The following is a 20,574-nucleotide window of genomic DNA, read 5'->3' on the forward strand; positions in this document are numbered from 1 at the left end:
ACAGTACAGAGGAGCCTTTCCCAGAGATAATTGTTTGTTAAGATCAGATTCTGTTACTTGCTGGTAATGTAGTGCTGTCCTACATTTATTTAATCTGTTTATGTAGACCTGGTGATTTTTGAAGCTTTTATAGCAACAGTTAATCATGGATGTGAAGTATTTCAGACATCATGGTGAATGCTATGAAAGTATTTCATTAAATTAATTGCTGCAATAAGAAGGGTGGAAATAAACATTACACACAGACTTTACATGAAGCTTACAGGTAAGAGTACCCCTAAACTTTTCAGTTTAGGTATTTCCATATAGCAGGCTGTTAAGGTGATGTTTGTTCTATGGGCAAAATCCTCACAGAGCACTGGAAGCTCTAAGTACTGGAAAAATATGCACTACGGAACTAAGAAGTAATAAATACTGTTCAACTGCATATAGATTTGTTTGCCTTCCAAAAAAACATGGAAAAAGGACTAAGAATATGAATCCCCTTTCTCCCTCCTCCATTGCACTGATTTCTATAGTAAGCCATACAATGGGAAAAGTGGACATTTAGCAGAATTTTTATCAATTTTCCCATGCATAAACTCTATTCCAGTTTTTTTCAGTATGGAACACAGTACCAGAGGGAAAATTATAGCTCCTAATAATAAATGTCTTAGAAAACAACAACTTCTCACTATGAAAACTGGAGCAGTGGAAGCTAGTACAGTTTTTCAGATTTTCATTGAAGAAACATTTGAATAAAAAGCTACATAATTTCAACAGTCAGAATTTTCAAATGTAGTTTAAGTGACTGCACAATTTTCTACTGGCATGATTAGTACAGAGTTTTAGACTTCGCTAAGGGATGTTTAAGCATCGCTGTGGCTACAAGTTTTTTAAAAAGAATAAATTCCAGATTATGTAAATTTTTTTCTTTAGATTCCAGGAATTTTAACTCTCATTCAAAAATTATCAACTGAAAAAGTCTTAATGATATACACTGATACTGGCAGTAAATACATTTTTATGAGATTCCTCCACAGCTACTAGCCTCAAGAATGACACTTTTCTAGAAATACTGGGAAGCAAGAAACAAGAAAGAAAATTATATTTATAGGCGGCTATTTTTAAAAGTAGTCATTGCAGATAAACAAAATATAATTGCTGCTATACAAATAATAAAACTAGGTTCCAAAGGAATGTGTAATCTGCCATCTCTCCAAATTACTCAAATACTTTCTTTTGCGTTATCAATAGTATATTAGTAGGCTTACTCATAGAAAAAACATGAGTAAGTGCTTGTAGGACTAGGACCTGTGAAGATTACGTATAGAAGTCAAATAGATTTTAGCATTATATGTTTTCTTTCCTCACTTTTCTTCTTGTACCTGTTAGTTTTTGCTTAGCTGGATGTACATAATCTGCTTTTAGGTTTCTGCCTTGCCTGTTGTCCTTACCACCATTTACTGTTTCCATTTTTTTGCCTTTTTTTTGGTTTAATGATCAGACCAATATTCACCAATAGGGTGACACATAATTTTAATCTGTGCCACTGCATTCCAGCCCAGTTGACTAAGCAACAGACGCAGAGATAAAACCCACAAGTGCTGAAATCCACATTCTTACAGTGCACAGGAGCAGTGCCCTGTGTCCAAAGGTCAGGCACCTGCTCTGACAAGCACTTGCATGACTGTATAGGGAAATGGGATTTCAAGTACTCACAGCCTCTAGCGTGTTACTACAGCAGCCATGAAGAGGAGGAGCCATAAGCACATCTTGATACTGAGTGAAACTACTCAGTTCAGTTCACAGGACCTCCATGCACCATCTTGGCTGCATTCCCTCTCACCACCATTATCAGCCTCTATACTCACATCTCACAGCTCCTGAAGGCATCAAAGAACACACCTGTGCACTTCATGTACTCCTTTTGTCTGCCTGCAGGACAGCTGAGATTTAACTGCAGCAGTGCTAACCACCTGGGGGAACATCTCACATACATCCACAGAGTGGATGAGCCCCAAGAACAGTAATTATACCTCAGAATTAAACAACAGAGGGAATAAAAGTACAATTAACATGCTCTTGTCCTCTCAGACCTGCTGGTCCAATGCAAAGTCACTCAGTGTCTTAAAATAAGTACAATGACCTGCAGATGCATGTGGTAAAGAAGAGAGAGGCCTAAGTGTGGAAGAATCATGTAACTACATAGTGAGAAGACTGCCAAGAGGGGAGAAGAGCAGAAAAAACAATGAAAAAAACCCTTTTTTTAAAAAAAAAGGAAAGGAACATCAGCTTTGGCAGAAATCTTGGTAGTGCCACATACACTGAATTTTATACTTAATTGTACCTATCTGCATGAATTTCTTCCCCTGACTCCAAGTTCTGCAAGCTGAGCTCTGCACATGTAAGATTTCCTTTCACCAATATGAAGTAACTGCATTGGGGGAAGAATGGTCTCAAGGCACACTATTTTCATTAGCAATTAGTCACTCTCTTCAAATACATGATAATATGCCTGCTTCTCCTCCTGGGGGCCAAGATGCATAAAAGTACAACATAATGAGATGACAAACAAACAAGGACATGACTTAAGAGTTTATTGAGGCACTTATCCTGTGCTTAAGAAAAGCAAGAAATGAAACCAGGTGTTCCAGTTGCAGTTTCCCTGGAGGGTGTATAGAACACTAGGTTTTGTGAGTGAGACTCCTTCCATCCTCACAGCCCAAAAAAGTTGTTACAGGCAGTCTCGTGTAGAGTCCTTCAAGACCATGGTAGCTGGGGAAATTTGATGATGTGGTGAGAAGTCAGTGGATGGGGCTTTGCAACTGGGAAGTAAAATTCCCAGTGAAGAATGGGGAGCAGGTGATCTCTCTACTGAATTGGTATAAATACTTATTACAAAAAAAGAAAAAAGCCTGCACTACATGCTCAGTAAATGCTCAAAGAAACTACACCACAGATTTATATAGTATTCTACCTATGAATAATGAAAGCATTTCTACAACACCTATATTAATATGACTTCACTGTTGACTCAAGAGACTTCCAAGCAAAAGCACTTTTTTTTTTACTAAGCACTATATGTGCCCCCCCAGTGCTTTACCAGCAAAAACAATCACCATGTGATTCAATAAATTTACCTTATTTCTTGGGATAATAGAGCCTTCTTGAACTTCTCAATATACCAACAATATCCTGCCATCTTTGTTAAGTTCATCAGGGATTACATGGGCATTTTAACTCTACATCAAATTGTCAAGTAGTGCAGTTTATACCTTTCTTAGTGTGATTGTCATTTCAGGCTTGGAAATTTACATTCAGAATATTGTTTTGACAATAACAGGTATTTTAAATTGAAAGGCTCTAGAAAATTTTATGTTCAAAATAACACTGATAACAAAATCCAGATGTACTTGGTCTTCCTGAACCATTAAAATTCTACTTCACAAACCATGTAAAGCTACATGGTTCCTGCTTTCTCTCTGGGAATGACTCTAGAAAGACTAACATTTTTTAAAGTCAGCTGGTCAAAAACATTGCAACATATGCTTTAAACCAAACTAAGATAAAACCCAGTTATATTTCATAAAGTTTCTTGAAATATTTGGTATCCTTTTCAAGTTACCAGCCTTTAAAAGGCCAGCAGAATTTTATTGAAATGAAAAACATACAATTTGCAGGACGAAACCATCTATGAATGAAAAATTAGCAATAGGTTCCCTGAAAGCATTCACCTGAAATGGCCCAAGCAATTGAAATACACGTGTGCTGTTTTACATACAAGATACGCAGCCCTAGCACAGTGGAAACAGGCAACAGAATTATCCTCCGAGAGCATTTTATTTCAGCCCAGAACCAACGCTAAGCAAAGTTCATAAACAAACGCAGGAAGAGCCGGAGCTCCTACTGACAACAACAATGCTCAGAACTCAGTGTCCCCCGGCGTACTCTCTGTGCTGCTCGCACCTGCCCATAACCCCCTGTTTTATCCTCCTTTCTCCTGCACGCTCGCAGACTCGCTGCCCAGCTGGGGCCACAGCTCCCGCCCCGCGCCTTTTCGGGCTCTCATCAACACCTCCCGTACTTCACACACGTGAACGTTCCGCAAGAGAAACAAAGCATAAAGCGACGTACGCTAAGAAAGTAATAAAAATAATAACAAAGAAACCCAGTAGCATTTAGATACTGCTTACGCACGCTGTTCACCTCTACCTGTGGGGAGGAGCGCCGAGCCCGCTCACCTGCCGAACGCGCCCTGCCGCCAGCTCCGCTCGCCGCTCGCCCCGGCAGGACACGGCTCACGGCAGCCCCCGCAGAGCAACCCCAGCGCTCCGCTCGCTGCCCACCTGCCCCGCGGCCGCGTCCCGCACTGCCAGCGCCCCGCCGGGTGCCACCACCTGCTGCGGCGGGGGCCGGCCGGGCGGGCGGGGCGATGGCAGGGGCGGGCCGGGGCGGGGGCGCTGGGGCCGGGCTGGGCGGCCGGCGGGGCTGTCCCTCACCTCACACCCAGGTGCGCCCCGCCTGCCCGGGGCGGCTGCGGGCCGGGAGGGAGCTGCACCGAGCGCTCCCCTGGCACCGAAGTTTCCTTCTCTCCGTCCCTCACAGGGCGGGCGCTCCTCTCCTCGCTGAAGCCTCTCAGCCCGGCGCTTTCTTTCTCCCTTTCCCTGAGCCCCAGCCCGCGCTCCTCCGGGCGCCCGCGGGGGCCGGGCGGTCCCTCAGTGCTGCTGCCGAACAGGCGCGGCTCGGCGGGGGTCGCTCGGCCCCCGCTAGATGTTACCTGTCCGTGCACCGCCCCGCGGAGCAGAGGCCCGCTGGGGCGGCGAGGTGCCGGCGGGAGCCATCCGGGACCGATCCGGAGCCGCTGCGGCCCCTCTCTGTGGGGACGAAGCGGTTAAAGCCGAGCAGCGCGGGGGAGGAAGTTTGGGCCCCGCCGGCCGCCGTCCCGGCAGGCCCGCCCCGCGGCGCGCCGCCTGATTCAAAGCGGAGCCATGGCGGAGCAGGGCCTGGGCATGGCCTCCATGATCCCCGCGCTGCGGGAGCTTGCCGGGTAGGACAGGCCCGCCGGCCGCCGTGCAGGGCGCGTGTGTGCGCGGGCTGTGCTGTGCTGCGCTGCGGGAAGCTGGGCATCGCTGTGCGCCGGGCAAGGGGACAAGGAGGTGTGCGATTGCCCTGCCGCCGGGCCCGCGCCTTCCCCTCAGCTGGTCCCTTTTGCCGCCACCTGCCCGCGTTTGTCCCTCCCGGGTGGCGCCGGCAGGCCCTGCTGGGGGCGGTGTGGTGGCCTCAGAGCACCCGCGGCTGCCGCTCTGTGTGTGTGTGCACTCCCTGAGAATCACCCGAGCTGCAACAAGGCTTTTCATGGCAGCACGGAGCTTGGTTTTACGGTGGGCAGCGAGCTGCTGCGGTGGTACAATTGGATCGTAAAGATGAGACCTGACAAGCCCTGGCTGCTGAGGGACAGGCTGGTCACTTAAACAAGAAAACAAGTTTAAAAAAAAACCTAATTAATCAATCTGTATTTATTTTTGAAGACTCCTAGAAGAAAAAAAAATCAGTGTTTAATGTTAAGTTGTTGAGATAGACTTCAAATAATTATTTCGTACTTTAATATTGGTAACATCAAAATATCATACTTTTAATTTTAGTGCTAGTCCAGAGAAATACAACACAGTTGTGCAGAAACCAAGACAAATACTGTGCCAGTTCATTGACAGAATTCTTACAGATGTAGATGTTGGTAAGCATTACTTTCCCATCATTTAAAATTGTCTATGCTTCAAGTAATTCCTGCCGAATTAAAGTCCATGATGAAATATATTCTGTTATGATGTGTTTTCCCTATGTAAAAAAACCATACACATACACATACCTTAAAGAAGGAGGGGGTGAATGCAGTGCAGGGTTGTATGAATACAAATGCTCACAACATTGAAAAGCAGGATTATTATGTAATGTCATTGTTAATGAGTAATACAGCTTGCAATTCTTAATATTCACGTGTGTCTTTCAGATTTGAATACTGTTTGAATCTCAGATAGTTTCCTTCTCATGCTAACACTGGATAGGATCCCTGTGGGATCTGCATAAATCTGATATAAATTAGATATCTGTTCCAGTGGAGCATTAGATATGTTTAGTGTTTCGTTAAACTTTCTGCTTCAGTAAGGTGAATTTACCACTTAAAACTTTTTGTTTCCTGGAGGTTTGAAACAATTCAGAGTTGTTTCTCTAGCAAGACTGTAAACCTAGGGAAATGTTAAGTATTTGCTATTGTTCACTCATCACATAGTTGGATAGAATTTTGACAATGTTGATTCATATGGGGTTAATAATATTTAATGAGTAATTATATTTTTCTTCATGCAGTTTGGAGTCACATAAAGGGTTAACAGTATTTATGAAATTATCTTCATGGATTGAAAAATGTACTCCCAATAAGTAATTTGGGAGGTTTAATACCATATCATATTAATACCATATCATACCATATACCATCATAGTATTTTTTATATATTTAGAAAAACCTTTCTCATTAGGTATGATCAAAATTTGTGAAGTTGATTTATTGCAATGCTGATTTAAATATTGTCTTCTTTTTTTTTTTTTTAAGTTGCCTTGGAACTGATTAAGAAATCAGATTCACAGCCAAGTTCTGTTATGTTGCTTGATTTTATTCAACATATCATGAAATCTTCCCCACTTATGTTTGTAAATGTGGATGGAAATCAGGAGGAAACTGAATGCAGTTGCATTGGTGAGTTTGTTGAAAATGTTTGTTTTGAAGCTTGGTATTTTCAGGATTTAAATTTGTGGACAATGGGATCATCCAAAAGAATAGAAATGGGGGGAAGGCAGATATGTATGTTCATCATTAAAAATTTATAAGTGAATATGATGATAGACTTTGAATATTATGAATGGATTAGCACTTGTGATAATGAAAATTTATCAGGATGGATTTTGACAATTATAAATCATCATTGCATAGATACACTACTGTATAGTGTTGATGGGATATGCTGTACGTGTACTCATTGCCTGAATGTGTTTTTTTGACATAAGAAATGTCTGGAAATACCAGTGTAAAATGTGTGTCTTCCATTCCCAAGCCCCATGTTCTGAGATCTCATTTTCAATGAGATCTGCTCAGTAGATGTCCCAGGGAAGACTCCCTTTACTGAGCCTACATGGATTTATCTCAAGGAGTTTAGTTTTACTGATAAGTGATCTGCTCTCAGGGAAGTGCTCAACTGGAGTGTTTAGTTTTTATCTGAATAATAAAGATTCTTTTTTATTGTTCTAGAATTTAGTAACTGGATCATAACAAGGCTTCTTCGTATTGCTGCAGCTCCAAACTGCAACACATTGCACAAGAACATTTGTGATGTCATCTGCTCTTTACTTTTTCTGTTTAAAATGAAGAGTTGCTCAATTTTTGAAGCACTAACTAAAGACTTGCTACAGCTTTTTCAAGACTTAATCATCTTGCATGAAAGAGACAGACAGAAGCATCTTTGGGGAGATGGCCTGGTGTGGCCAGTGACTGTGAAGAGATTTTCAAGCAATATAAGTGACCAAGTGGGATATTTAAGATTGGCACCATTACAGCTGCTGGGTATGCCCAATATAGACTGTTTGGAAGTTGTATTAATGTCTATTCTGACAGATATTGTTGCAGATATGTTTTTTGTAAGACAAGATATTCTTCTCTGGGGGATAGGCTGCTCCCTGTTGGAGTATGGCAGTCCAAAAGTTAAAACTTTGGCAATGAAGCTTGTGGTAAAGTTAATTCATTTAGGAGGACCACCAGAACAGCTGGCCAGTGTTTTCTTCACAGTCTTTTTTGAAATTCTGCAGTCAGCACTTGAAATGGATTCTGAGGAATCAGAACTCTTTGGAGAACCGCTCTTACTGTTGGTGAGGACATTGCTGCCTTTTGAAGCAGATTCTTACAAAAATATTGAACCTGTCTACTTGAATATGCTGTTAGAGAAGCTCTGCTCATTGTTTGAAGGGGATGTGTTTAGGTGTCTTCAGTCTGAAAAGCTGAAAACTGCTTTTTGCCATATACTGCAGTATTTTCTGGAGTTTGTCCCAGGTGGCTATGAATCTGCCTTACAAGTAAGAAAAGCCCGTATCAGTACCATATGTGGAATTTTTGTGAATGTGCTTGGAATTCAGGAAGAACAAGAGGTAGGTTAATTTTAAAAACTGAATTTATTGTGTAAATAGATAAGATACAAAAACCTACACCTATGCAAAGAAGAAAATCTCGGAAATGCTATTTTTAGCTGGATATTTAGGTTGATACTCCTTTTTTTCCTCAACTGTTTCACATGTTTGTAGAGGTCAGAGTTTTTTAATCAGTTGGATGTAGCTGGACTCTTACATTTTTTAGATGTTTTAAACTGTTCATAAGCTATGCAGGCACATCTGTCTGTCCATAATCATAATATGAAATAGGAGTAAGGCCCAGAGTATGCTCATGTGAGGACAGCTTTGCAAGTAGTTTTCATTCGTTTGAGATGCTCTTACTTTCCAACCATATGCTTTTAGTCGTGTTTGTTAGGGACAGGTAGACAGAAAGTTTGAATTAAAATAGAATCAAATAATGGTTTGGGTTAAAGGGGACCTTTAAAGGCCATCTAGTCCAACTCCCTGCAATGAGCAGAGATAGCTTCAACTGGATCATGGTTCAGAGCCCCACTCAACCTGACCTTGAGTGTTTCCAGGGAGGAGGCATATGCCACCTCTCTAGGCAACTGTGCCAGTGTGTCATGACTTCCTTATGTTCAAGTTAAATAAACACTCTTCTGGTTAAAAGCCATAACAAAGTGTTGATAATGATATGCTGATGTGTTAAGATGCTGAATGCTCCCCTACTCCGTACATTCATGTGTGTATCCTACCTGTTTGTTAAACTTTGTGTGTCTCTTTGATGGCTTTGATAGCAAGGCATTATGGCAGAAACTGGGAAACAGCCATACAAGCTACATCCTCTCGGGTAGCAGCACAGGAAAATTCATTGCTCATAAGAGGTTTCATCTTGTAATTAAGTTTTCTGAGCAGAAAGGTTTTAAAGAACTTTTTCATCATAATATTTTGCAATTTTATATTTTAAGTCAGAAGCAACAATACCACATCTTTAAGTAAGGCAGAGCATACATCATGGTACCTCTATTGTTTGTCCCTCCCAGTATCTGGTGAGTCCACTTTATACAGCGTTAAAAACACAAGCAGAAGAAATCTTTCAGGAGCTTCATCAGAACCAGCTGGAGAGCTCTGATACTGATGGGGGGAGCAGCAACGGTGATGAAGTTCCAGAGAAAAGACGACGACTAAGCCTACCCACAAAGCAACCAAAGAAATCACCTGCACCTTTAATGTATGACACCTAGTAACTACTTTTATAGTAATTTGGCTATTGAATAATACATGACAACCTCTTGAGACAGTTTCTTTTTAACAGCCAGTTTGAAAAGATCTTCTGGGGAAAAAACTGTATTTTGAGGGATCAAAATCTACTGGTGATTTTTAAGCCAAACTTAATTAAAGAGACTCTGTATTTAATGTGTTCAGTGAAAACTATTTTCATTTTTACACACTGAAAACAAGCATCCATAGTGTGACAGAATTCTGTCACTGTGCTGTTACACTGGATGTACTTAAAGCAGGTCTAGTTAAGTCAGGTTGTGCTCAGATGAGCAAAATCAGTTCTCTCAGCCTCTGCTTGTGCTCTGTTCCCTGATTATCTTGGACTTGTGCCAGTAGTTGATCTCTTTCTTGTCTTTGGGCACTCAAAATTGGCTCGGGCATGCTGCTCCAGGTGTGGGCTCTTGATCAGCCTTCACTCTTGAGTACAGCCCAGGATGTAGTTGACCTTCTTGGAAACAAGGTCACACTGCTCTAATATTCAACTTTTCCACAAGCTCACCAGGTCATTTTCTCCAAAGCTGCTCATTAGTTTGTCAGCTCTCAGTCTATTCTGTTACACTGGGGCTTTTTTGCTAGTTGCATGACTTGTCATACAAACCTTCACGAAGTTTTTGTCAGCCTAGTTTTCTAGACAATTGAAGTCTTCTGAAAAACCAGCTCACTTTTCTCCACTGAGAAAGGAATTGTAGAAAGGAATCAAGGGCATGACTTACCCATGGTAAACACATACTCGCTGTTTGCAGTCACCTTGTCCCTCATGCAGGTAGAAATGAGTTCATGGAAGACTCTTTCTGTAATCTTCCCAGAGACTGAGGTTAGGCTGACAGGCCTGTAGTTCCTTGGATCCTCATTTTTTGCCTTTCTCCAAGAAGGGTGTAACGTTTGCCGTTTTATGGTTACCTTCCAAGGATTGTAGAGTTACACATTTATAGCCTTTCAGATAAGTCTGATATGAGTCATACTTCAATTCAGAGTTAGGATCTTTTCCTTTAGAACACATTTAAGATAAAGCTCCATTTGGTATTTTCCTAATCCTTATATTAAGTATGGATTAGCTCTGTTTTTGCTATGATTATTTATCTTTTCTGAAATAAAATATGTGTTGGGAAATAATTAATATGGTCAAATTACAGACTTAGCCCTGTAAACATGAAACTGAAGAGTGTTCTATGGAATGCCATCACTAAGAAAGCTGCATCCTTAATATCTGTCCTTGAGCAAGAAATTCTGTCAGGGGATGTTCTTCAGACTGTCGAAGGGATTGCTGCAATTCTGCGATTGGCTGCTCTGTGCATAGTTCATTGTTCTCCCCCAACAAACACCACCAGGTAAAGAAACCAAGGGGAAACTGTGAGACCAACAGTTTCTTGTAACTCTCGTTATGATTTGTGTAGGTTAGTGCTTGTCTGTGTGGCAGGATAAATACTGGTTGAGTCCTGTGTGTTTTGAAGAAGTACATTTTCATAGTAACTTGTCTTACAAGCTGTTGATATTAAATGTTGTTTGTTGCATTTGTTTCATTGATGTGCTTTCTATTTTAACAGTAAAGAGCATGAAGTGTCTTATCCATGTGACTCTGATACAAGTAAGAATACTCCAAGCTCCTCAGATTCAGTGGTGAATGTACAGTTCAAGTGGATTTCCTCTGATTTTACCACAAGAGTAGTAAAAATCTGCAGAAACCTGTTAGAGGCTGCTACGCAGATTGTTAATCTACAACAAGTGGTTGACAGAATAGTGAAAATTTTTGACGCTTTGCTGTATGCACAAGGTAAGAAATCCTTTAAGTTAGCATGTCTTCTGTTTTGTAAATTAGGAATGCATCTGATTGTATTAAGTCTGTTTTGGTTGAGGTACTGAAATTATGAACTTGTGCTAGTATTTGCACTTACTTACAAAAAAGATTAAATAAAAATAGCATTATTTTTGGTTTAGAGACCTTCATTTGCATTCCTTTTTGAACATGATTTACTAATTTTTGTCTGTACTTCTATTGATTTTTATCTGATCAATGGAATACACTGGGATATTGAAAATACGTAAAAAAGGAACAAACTTCTGGCACTTCTCTTTTAAAGACAGACATAGGCAGCATATCTTACTATCCTTGTTCCACTCAATGATTTCAAAGCTTGTGACCAACTTCAGCAAATATGGCATGCTGGAAGTTGTGGCTAGCACAGGTCTTTCCCATGAGAAATTTTTCCTGTGTTTTATAAACAAAGATAAAGTTTGGATGTTATTAAAAACAGTGTCTCGAGATTTGGACAGTTCAGGCCTGGCCAGTCAGGCCTAGGGGGAGGTTTCTGACTGACCAATCTGAGTGACCTCTGAAAAATCTATATAAGTTGGAATTAAATAAAATAAAAGCCCTCTTTTTTATGCCAGACTGAGAATCTGGGTCTTTTTCTCTGCTAGCTGCTCAACAGTGACAGGAAGTGTATAAAAAATATTGAGTACTTCCATGGGTTTTTTAAATGTAACTAGTAGGATGGACGACAGATTCAGTAACTAAGACTAAAATGAGTTAATATGAGTTCAGCTTATCAGACATCCCAAAGTCCACCTGAGTGTCTTTGCACAAATCCAGAGATACCAAAGTTATATTCATTCTGTTGCTCATGGGTTACATTCTGTCACCTGTTTCATGAGATTTTAGGTTATTCTGATTTAGCACTACATGATTTATTACTACATATCTAAAAAGTAGGATATTAACATGTGGAAATAGTCATACTAGTCTTTGTTGATAGAAAACATAACATTTTGTAGCAACTTAAGAACATAAAGTGTTTTATAAACTATAGAGCTGAAAAAGTATATTTTTTGTTGTTGTTCTGTTGGTTTTTTCCTCTAGTGAAAGTTCCACTGAGTGATCAGATTCTTGACAACTTATGTGAAATGCTGTCTCTGCCCTGGATTTACAGCCATCCCGATGATTCTCCTTTTAAGCCATCTGTTTTGGGCGTTGGTCCTCTAGTTTTGAGTCAAAAAACTGCACAGAGTTTCTGTAAGTATGTTGAAGTATATTAAGCCTAGTTCCACTTTGGAATGATTGTTCTAAAGTAAAATTTTTTTAGTTGCCTTCTTATGATGATTGATGGTATTAAAAGTTTAAATCTAGTAATTATTTCCATTGTTTTTTCTCTTTAGCACCCCAAACCCAGTCACACTGTGTATTCCTTCTATCTCTCTTCCCAAGAAACATTCATCTGGATTGGAGAAAATCCATTTATCACTGGGCACTACAAAGTCCCCATGAAGTAATTCGGGCTACTTGTGTTAAAGGATTCTCTCTCCTGCTTCATCCACCAAGTGTGCAGTCCGGCAGCATGATTCCCAAAGCTCTTTTGTATGTATTAATGCAGATTTTCTGTCTTTGTGCAAGAGGAAAAATGGGCAAATAATAAATGTAGTATAAGCACAAAAATAAATGTTAATTTCATACAAAATTTGCTAGATCCTAATTTCAGAAATCCTATCAACAGGATAGGTGCACATGATGAGGTCTGTATGACAGAATAGTGTTCACTTACCATGTCAGTGTACAAGTTCATTTGATAGCTAAAGATCCCAATTTAAATTAAGGAGGGGAAAGGAGATATCTTTGTCAGTGAAATTTATGTCATATTTGTCCACATCTCTTAAAATCTTTGCAGTTTCTCTGCCTTTTGTATATATTTTTGGTGTCTTCTGTCCTTTTGTTCAGTTTCTTCTTTCCAGCATGCCAGATTCACCATGGCCAGTGCTACTTCAAACATTTAAGAGAACATGGAGGTGATCTGAAAAGGTCAAAGATAATTTAGTTAGACAGATCCTTAAGTTGTCCTGATAGTACTGTCGCTACAGTTGGAGAACTCAGACAGTGTACAAAAACAAATTTCTAGATAAATGATCTATTACAATGATTTCATGTTTGTTTCCATTCCAGAATTCAAATCAAAGATGAGTCTGAGCTAGTCAAGGAGGCTTGTGCTGCCATAGTTGGGAAGTTATCCTGCTGTCTTTCTGGTCCATTCCATGTACAACCTTCCTTAGCAGACTCTGCTGTTAAGGATGTTACTCATGATATTTTGTGTAGCAGCCTCACTGTGACTTCTGCTCATGGAAAAACCTCTTCTGTGCAAGCCTATGTTTTCAAGCCATTTCTTACTCTCCTTGAGAGCAAAGCACCCAGTTCAGTAAAGCTAGGTATGTGGCTTTGCCTTTAGTAGTATTTTTACACTTCCATCTGAAATACTAAGTCACTATTTTTGTACGTTCTCCATTCCTTTTATTCTGTATTGGGTTTTTAATAGCTATATTGGGGTCTGAAATGTTGTCATTCAGTTGATATCACTGCTGATACTTAATGTTGTCACTGATATTCTGTTTAAACTACCTTGGCTTAAATTTGGTCTATGGCTATATCTAACTCTGTAATACTGGATAAAATCTGAATTTTAAATAGCTTCTCTGATTTTTCAATATTTATTCTTTTGGTTAAAAAAGTAGTGTGCTTTATTGCTTGTTTGCATCACTCTTGTGCACTTCAGTAGCTTTTGAAAAAGTATTAAAAATATGTTTTCCTTTCCTCCTCCAACCATGCCACCCAGCATTTATAGAAAATATACCTCATCTTTGCAAACATCTGGATTTTAATACTGATGAGTCCAGTGTGAAGACTCTTGTTGGGTCTTTATTAAATCTAATGGAAGATCCAGACAAAGATGTAAGAGTGGCTTTCAGTGACTGCATAAAGAACATACTAGAATCCTTAGACTCTGAAGAAGGATTCATAAAAGAGGTAAATTAATGTTTATTTTTTGGTTTTGTTCCTAACTTACTAGGATTTTTGTTTCACTAATGTCTAACACTAAATTTTTTTTTGTTTTGTTTTCCATGTACCAGCTGTTTGTTTCAAGGATGAAAGAAGCCTACACAAATGCCAAAATATCAAGAAATAATGAGCTTAAAGATACCTTGATTCTCACAACAGGAGATATTGGAAGGTATTTTTGATAGTATCTTAAAAATTGCCAAGTTGTGTCAGTTTGTGATACAAAGTAACCTTTTGTTCTAGTGTAAGATAAAGCTAATTTTGAAGTCAGCCTTTGCCCGGAGTCCATTGCAGCTGTGCAGAGCTGTTGATTCCTATGGAACATCCCTCATTTTCTTCTGTCTGTCATAGGAAGTACAGATAAGCCATGCAAATACAACCATGACTCATTTTGCATGATGGCAATTGCATGTTCTTAAGTCATTTTGTAATGCAACAATTCAATTTTCCTTTTTAATTCTTTTCCTTCTGCTTTCTTTCTAAGGGCTTCAAAAGGAGATTTGGTACCATTTGCCCTCTTGCATTTGTTGCACTGCTTGTTGTCCAAATCAGCTTCGGTGGCTGGAGCAGCATACACAGAAATCCGGGCCCTGGCAGCAGCCAAGGCCATCAAACTGCAGGCTTTTTTCAGTCAGTACAAGAAGCCAATCTGTCAGGTAAAAAGACATGCACTTAGACATGCAATTCTGAAAATGCTATTAAAGGTAAAAATTGTAGTATTGCTCAAGGTGAAATCTTGTAGGACAAGAAAGAAAATATTTTAAGAAAAAGACCCCTACAAACATTCAGGAAGGAATGGGAAATCTTTGACTTTGTCATGATCTTCCCTCGCTAGTGTTCCTTTTCTGGTTTATTCCCTAGATGCTGGAATTTATTCTCTAGATTCTGAAATAGAGGTTCTTGAATTATGTAGTACTATTGCTGTAAGATACTATGGTATTAAAATTGGAATTGAAATCAGCATTTCACCAGTGTAATTCTGCCATGATTGATTTAGATTTTTTGCCATACCCATTACCTAAAGACAAAAGTTATATTATTAAAAAAATGGTCAAAACCAGACTTTTCCAATTTTGAATATTTTTAAATAATGCAATGTTTGAATCCAGGGTTGTGAAATTGTATGTAATTATTAAGTGGATGATAATCCAGTTCTGTTGCAAAGTAATAATCTGTTGCAAAGTAATAGATCTGTGTGCAATAAAGGAGAGAGAAAAACAGATACATAGACAAAACTCTTGTATTTAATTTTAGGGAGTGAATAAGGGGAAAATAATGCTAAATACCTGTTTCTTCATGCTTAGTTTCTAGTGGAATCCCTGCACTCCAGCCAGATGGTGGTGTTGAGTGCTCCATGCCAGGGCAATGAGTTGCAGAAGGAAACAGCTGCTCACCAGAGAGAAATGGCTCTGGACATGTTATCTGAGATTGCCAGTGTTTTTGATTTTCCAGATCTGAATCGCTTTCTCTCAGTAAGTTGCTCAGTTCTTTCGATACTTTGTGTGTGCACTTGTGAATTTCAATTTTAATCCACATTTTCTCTGTGAATGTCACGGACCAGATTTGTGTTCCTCTAATTACAGTTGCTTGTTATAGTATAGACTACTTTGGGGTTGCAGCTATTGAGAGCTGAAATGCAGAGGAACAGTTTTATCAAGGACTTAGAGGGATGGCTACAGTGCCAATTCAAGAGTGACAGATAATGAGCTAAAGTCTAGAATACTCATTAAGTATATATTAATGATTTAGTGCACTTGGAGGGATCCTTTGTTTGGTGTGATTTTGCATGGTGTCAGCTTTCTTATTTCAAAAGAAGAAAGCTACAGTTCTATGGATACAGCTCATTTTGATCTGGTTAGATATTTGGTTTACTGGAAGCCTAAATAGCTTCATAATCATACTTGTATTTTCTTGTTGGTAGATAGGAAATGCACAGCTGTTAAGTAAGCGGTGTTCTAGCTGAATCATAGGTTGGGCGAGTGTTGTGTGTGTGGGTGTGTTGGTTTTTTTTAATTTCCTTTTGTGGATGAACACAAAAAATGCTAGCTTACTTTGTTTACGTATTTCTTAGTATTGCTTAGGTGAAGCAGCTCGTAAAGTAATGCATTCTGGCTGCATTTTTACTAGTTTTTTTGGGTTTTTTTAATCTTTTTTTCATCTTCTTTCCTATTTATACCAATGGTTATAGTTATGACCAGACACATGTGTTGTGATACTAACACAAATGGAACTAACCCTAACAGTGGGGTTTTGGAGGATTGCTTTGTTTGTTTGTTTGTTTGTTTGTTCCATTAACTGTTGTTCTTAATTTACCAGCGGACCCTGCAAGTTTTGCTTCCTGACCTTGCAGCCAAGGCCAGTCCTGCAGCCTCCACACTTATCAGAACCATAGCAAAGCAATTGAATGTGAGCCGAAGAGAGATTTTAATCAATAACTTCAAATACATCTTCTCTCATTTGGTCTGTTCCTGCACCAAGGATGAGCTTGAGCGGGCACTGCATTACCTCAAGGTAAATTGGTATTTGCTCTGTTACACCTGCAGAGTAGGAGCAACAATTGATGCATAGTGAGCTTTCTGCTTTAAGGTATAGCAAAGCATAGGTTGGGATATTGTATATGCAGAAGTTTTTTTCTTGTTATTTATAATCGGTTCTGTTGGGTCTGAGAAAAGGTTCTAAGATATTTTAAGAACTTTATCAAATTCTGAAACTTGGTTTGTCCAACATTGAGCTGATTGGTAGCTTTTCTTTGATTTCTGTAATAAATCAACCAGAGCCCAATGCCACACAATTATGTGCTAATTTCAATGTGATTCAATGAAGATGTGGTTTCTGTTTGTGTTTGACTGTAGAATGAGACTGAGATAGAGCTGGGCAGCTTGCTGAGACAGGACTACCAGGGCCTGCATAATGAATTGCTGCTGCGTATCGGGGAGCACTACCAGCAGGTCTTCAATGGTTTGTCCATATTGGCTTCATTTGCCTCTAATGATGATCCCTATCAGGGACCTAGAGAAATAACCTCACCAGAACAAATGGTAAGGACATCAAAATATTCATGTTCAGTTTTTTCATTTTTTTTTCCCCATTGTGAGAGTGAAGAGAGTTTACCACTTTCTGAATATAATTTCAGGCAAAAAGTGGAGGAAAAGCTGGCATTTCATATTAAGTGTTCGTGTAACAGGGAGATCCATATGCATAAAACTAAATCACACTAAATCTGTATGCATAAAACTAAATCATAACAAATAGTGCCCAAACAAACCAACAACATACACACAAATCCTAAGGTCCTACAAAACCGGCAAAACCCACAGCCTAACAGGGATGTCTGTCATTAACACTGGTATTTCCTAAGTAGCAGTTTATGTATTTGGGATTCTTCTCATTTGTATTTCAGGATTAGAATTTCACACCCGTGTTTTAATTTCTTAGGCTTAGGAACGTGTTATTGTAAGACTATTTGGGTTTTTGACTTTTTTTTTTCCCTATACAGGCTGATTATCTGCAACCGAAATTGCTTGGTATCTTGGCTTTTTTTAACATGCAGTTACTGAGTTCCAGCGTTGGCATTGAGGATAAAAAAATGGTGTGTAAACTTAATTTTGAATATTCAAATAAAAATAAGCAAGGACTATTTTAATAAAACAGACTTGTGCAACTGTCACAGAAATCTCAAAGATACTAAGGTTCCAAAATTATTTTTTAAAACTGATAGTGTCACTGTGGGTAGGACTTCTGTGTAAGCTCAGAAGTTTTTATTTTGTTTCTTGAATGGTCAGATAGTGTACTACGTATTTTAGTCAGACATGATGTATGTAACAAGTGGGTCAACTAATAATTATAGGGGAGGAATCCAAGTGTGTGATTTTTAGTGTGTGAAACAAACAGCAGTGGGAGGATGAGGGAATATAGGAGAAAACTGGAATTACTGCACAGGGTTATATAATGACACCAAAGGCTAAAGGTAAAGAAAAGAAGTTGCAAATCCAAGTGAAACTGGACTTCTTTAGTTTTGGTTCTCACAGAACAGCTCCTGTAAGCTTTGCAGTAGAGAGCATTTAGAGAAATTAGAGCTCACAGCTTGAGACAAAGTCTGTAAATTCTGCTGAGGGAGTGCTTCTAACCACAAGTTCAGCCTATTAGCCACTTCACAGAGTTTGTGTAGATGATTTCTGCAGGAAGTTTTCAGTGCTAGAATGTATGTAACCATTACATTGATAGACTGTGGTTTTTCTGGTAGCTTTTTGCTTCTCAAATATTCGTATTAAAATGTTCTTATTTTCATAGCCCCACTTTTTCACGCTTTCTGAATTTCTTAATTTGTATAGCATTTATTTTGCTGCACCTGCTGTTGTTTCTGTCTTTTCTTTTCTTTTTTGTTCTTGGTGAGTTTCCCCTTGCATGACCTTTTCTCAAGCTCAGGTTTATTCCTGTGTTACTGATCTGTCATGCTGGACTTTTTACTACCTTGTTTGGTGTAGTGTTACTGTGACTGAAATACCTCCTGCATCTCAGTATTTCTCTTCTGTCTTTCATTGACAGCTGAGCTATTACCTGTTCCCTGATGCTTGCCAGAAGTTGTATGCTTGTGAGAAGTTTGTCAGTTCTGTTGGGGTTTTCTTGGTTTGGCTTTTCTTTTAAATGCAAGCTTGTTTATTTTCTCTATATTTCCTAAGCTTTCTCTTTTCAGCTTGGGCTATATAATTAATCATGTCTTATAATAGACATCTATAATCATTAACTCCTTTGGTGTCCACAGTTCTTGCCTCATCAGTCTGTCAACAGCCTAAATAATGTGGGGTTTTGTTACAATCCTGTCATTAGAGATTCACTTTCATTCTCTTTTTTCTAAACCTGAATTCTTTATTAAAACATCTAACTAATTGTGATGTCTTAGAGTATGATTTCTTAAGCAAGGGTAGCCTGATTTTAATAGAAAATATGACTTCTACATGTTTTACTTAGTACCTAATACATTCAAATGACTTTTCTCTACGTCTAGGCTTTAAATAGTCTGAGGTCTTTAATGAAGCTCATGGGTCCCAAACACGTCAGTTCAGTCAGAGTGAAGATGATGACCACGCTGAGAACAGCTCTGAGATACAAGGATGACTTCCCAGAGCTGTGTTGCAGGTGAACTGATGGTGAACCCAAACAGTGACACCTCTGACATTTCTGTCCTGTAGTACACTGTTTTGTTTTGTTCTGTTCTGGACACTAATCTAAACCATGTACTCAAATAGCTTAAAATGCTTCTCATGACTCACCTAAAAGGTTTTCTGCAGAGAAGAATCATTGATTAAGTTGTCTTTTCTTGTTCAGAGCCTGGGATTGTTTTGTTCGAAGTCTGGACCATTCCTACCTTGGCTCCTTGCTCAGCCATGTGATAGTGGTGTTATTGCCCCTTATCCATATCCAACCCAAGGAAACCACAGCAATATTCCACTTCCTCATAGTGGAGAACAGGTACTGCACAAAATATTTTCAGTTACATGGATTGAATCCTGTAATAGGAATGGGGATAACTCTAAATTCAAGTCATCCAGAACTGAGATGAGAAAACTTGTTTTTCTGCTGAATAGTTGTTGTTCTCTAAAATTCCCCCTTTTCTAAATTGTTTTGAGATCTTGAAACGTGACAAGTGATAGCCTTATCTAAAAAGGTGTTTTTATATTGTTCTTACAAAAATATAGGGTGCTGTGGCCAAATTACAACCCATTCAGACACTTAACTCTGCCAGGTTTCCTCGAGTATGTTTTTTCTGCTGGTATGGAAAATGACTTCCCTGCACAGAGTAACGATGATTGCTAATATTTGCTCTAAGCTAGAGAGAAGTGTACAGAGTTGGAAATGGGGAGGAAATGAGTTTTTTTATTTTTTCAATAATTGGAGCTCTAATTATGAAGTGCACAGATTATTATGTTGAGTAAGATTTCAAATGGTCCCTTCAAATGGTCACACCAACTGAAAATAAAATCAACGTTTATTACAAAATACTTTAATTCTCACAACCTAACCTTTTTGAAGATAAGGTTGAGTCTTAATTCTTTTTCATCTTACATTTTGTAGCTTAAAAGTACGTTGGTGTTTTTTAGGCATGTTGATACTTAATATCTTGATTACTTTCCTTGGGTTTTCATTTTCATTGCATTGTATCATACCAACAGTTTTCACAATAAAAGGTGGCAAAGGGCATAACAAGGCTCTTGTAGAAGGCCACAGTAGGAATATTAGGAATATTGAAAGAGATCTCATTGCTCTCTTTTGATGGGTTTTTAAGGTTTTTCTGATTCAACTAATGTTTGCCATATTCTTTGCAATGTTTTTGGTAACTGTTA

The 20,574-nt window shown here is 39.1% G+C and overlaps 2 protein-coding genes across 8 annotated transcripts in view; one reads left to right on the forward strand and one right to left on the reverse strand.

Moving 5' to 3' along the window:
- PLS1 (plastin 1) overlaps positions 1-4,869 on the reverse strand; it is a 42,652-nt gene extending 37,783 nt beyond the window's left edge. The window contains exon 1 of one of the 5 annotated variants that reach the window (XM_085069522.1): positions 4,760-4,869. The gene's annotated coding sequence lies outside the window, so the exon portion shown is untranslated. Of the gene's footprint in view, positions 1-1,701; positions 1,721-4,194; positions 4,393-4,759 lie in introns of those variants that run through there. The other 4 variants (XM_085069518.1, XM_085069519.1, XM_085069521.1 and 1 more) reach the window with 4 other exon arrangements.
- Positions 1-20,574, forward strand: part of ATR (ATR checkpoint kinase) — a 76,526-nt gene that overhangs the window by 32,458 nt on the left and 23,494 nt on the right. For 2 of the 3 annotated variants that reach the window (XM_085069512.1, XM_085069514.1), the window contains exons 1-19: positions 4,849-5,029; positions 5,625-5,716; positions 6,590-6,733; positions 7,283-8,172; positions 9,177-9,364; positions 10,548-10,742; positions 10,959-11,185; positions 12,272-12,424; positions 12,568-12,766; positions 13,346-13,605; positions 14,010-14,200; positions 14,305-14,405; positions 14,718-14,889; positions 15,538-15,705; positions 16,550-16,744; positions 17,086-17,271; positions 17,730-17,822; positions 19,239-19,369; positions 19,559-19,702. In XM_085069512.1, the coding sequence (XP_084925638.1) occupies positions 4,971-5,029; positions 5,625-5,716; positions 6,590-6,733; positions 7,283-8,172; positions 9,177-9,364; positions 10,548-10,742; positions 10,959-11,185; positions 12,272-12,424; positions 12,568-12,766; positions 13,346-13,605; positions 14,010-14,200; positions 14,305-14,405; positions 14,718-14,889; positions 15,538-15,705; positions 16,550-16,744; positions 17,086-17,271; positions 17,730-17,822; positions 19,239-19,369; positions 19,559-19,702 (3,788 nt within the window). In that variant the 5' untranslated portion in view covers positions 4,849-4,970. Of the gene's footprint in view, positions 1-4,848; positions 5,030-5,624; positions 5,717-6,589; positions 6,734-7,282; positions 8,173-9,176; positions 9,365-10,547; positions 10,743-10,958; positions 11,186-12,271; positions 12,425-12,567; positions 12,767-13,345; positions 13,606-14,009; positions 14,201-14,304; positions 14,406-14,717; positions 14,890-15,537; positions 15,706-16,549; positions 16,745-17,085; positions 17,272-17,729; positions 17,823-19,238; positions 19,370-19,558; positions 19,703-20,574 lie in introns of those variants that run through there. The other variant, XM_085069513.1, reaches the window with a different exon arrangement.

This window comes from Lichenostomus cassidix, chromosome 9 (assembly GCF_008360975.1).
Source record: "Lichenostomus cassidix isolate B80296 chromosome 9, HeHo_3.0, whole genome shotgun sequence".
Taxonomy (NCBI): Eukaryota; Metazoa; Chordata; class Aves; order Passeriformes; family Meliphagidae; genus Lichenostomus; species Lichenostomus cassidix.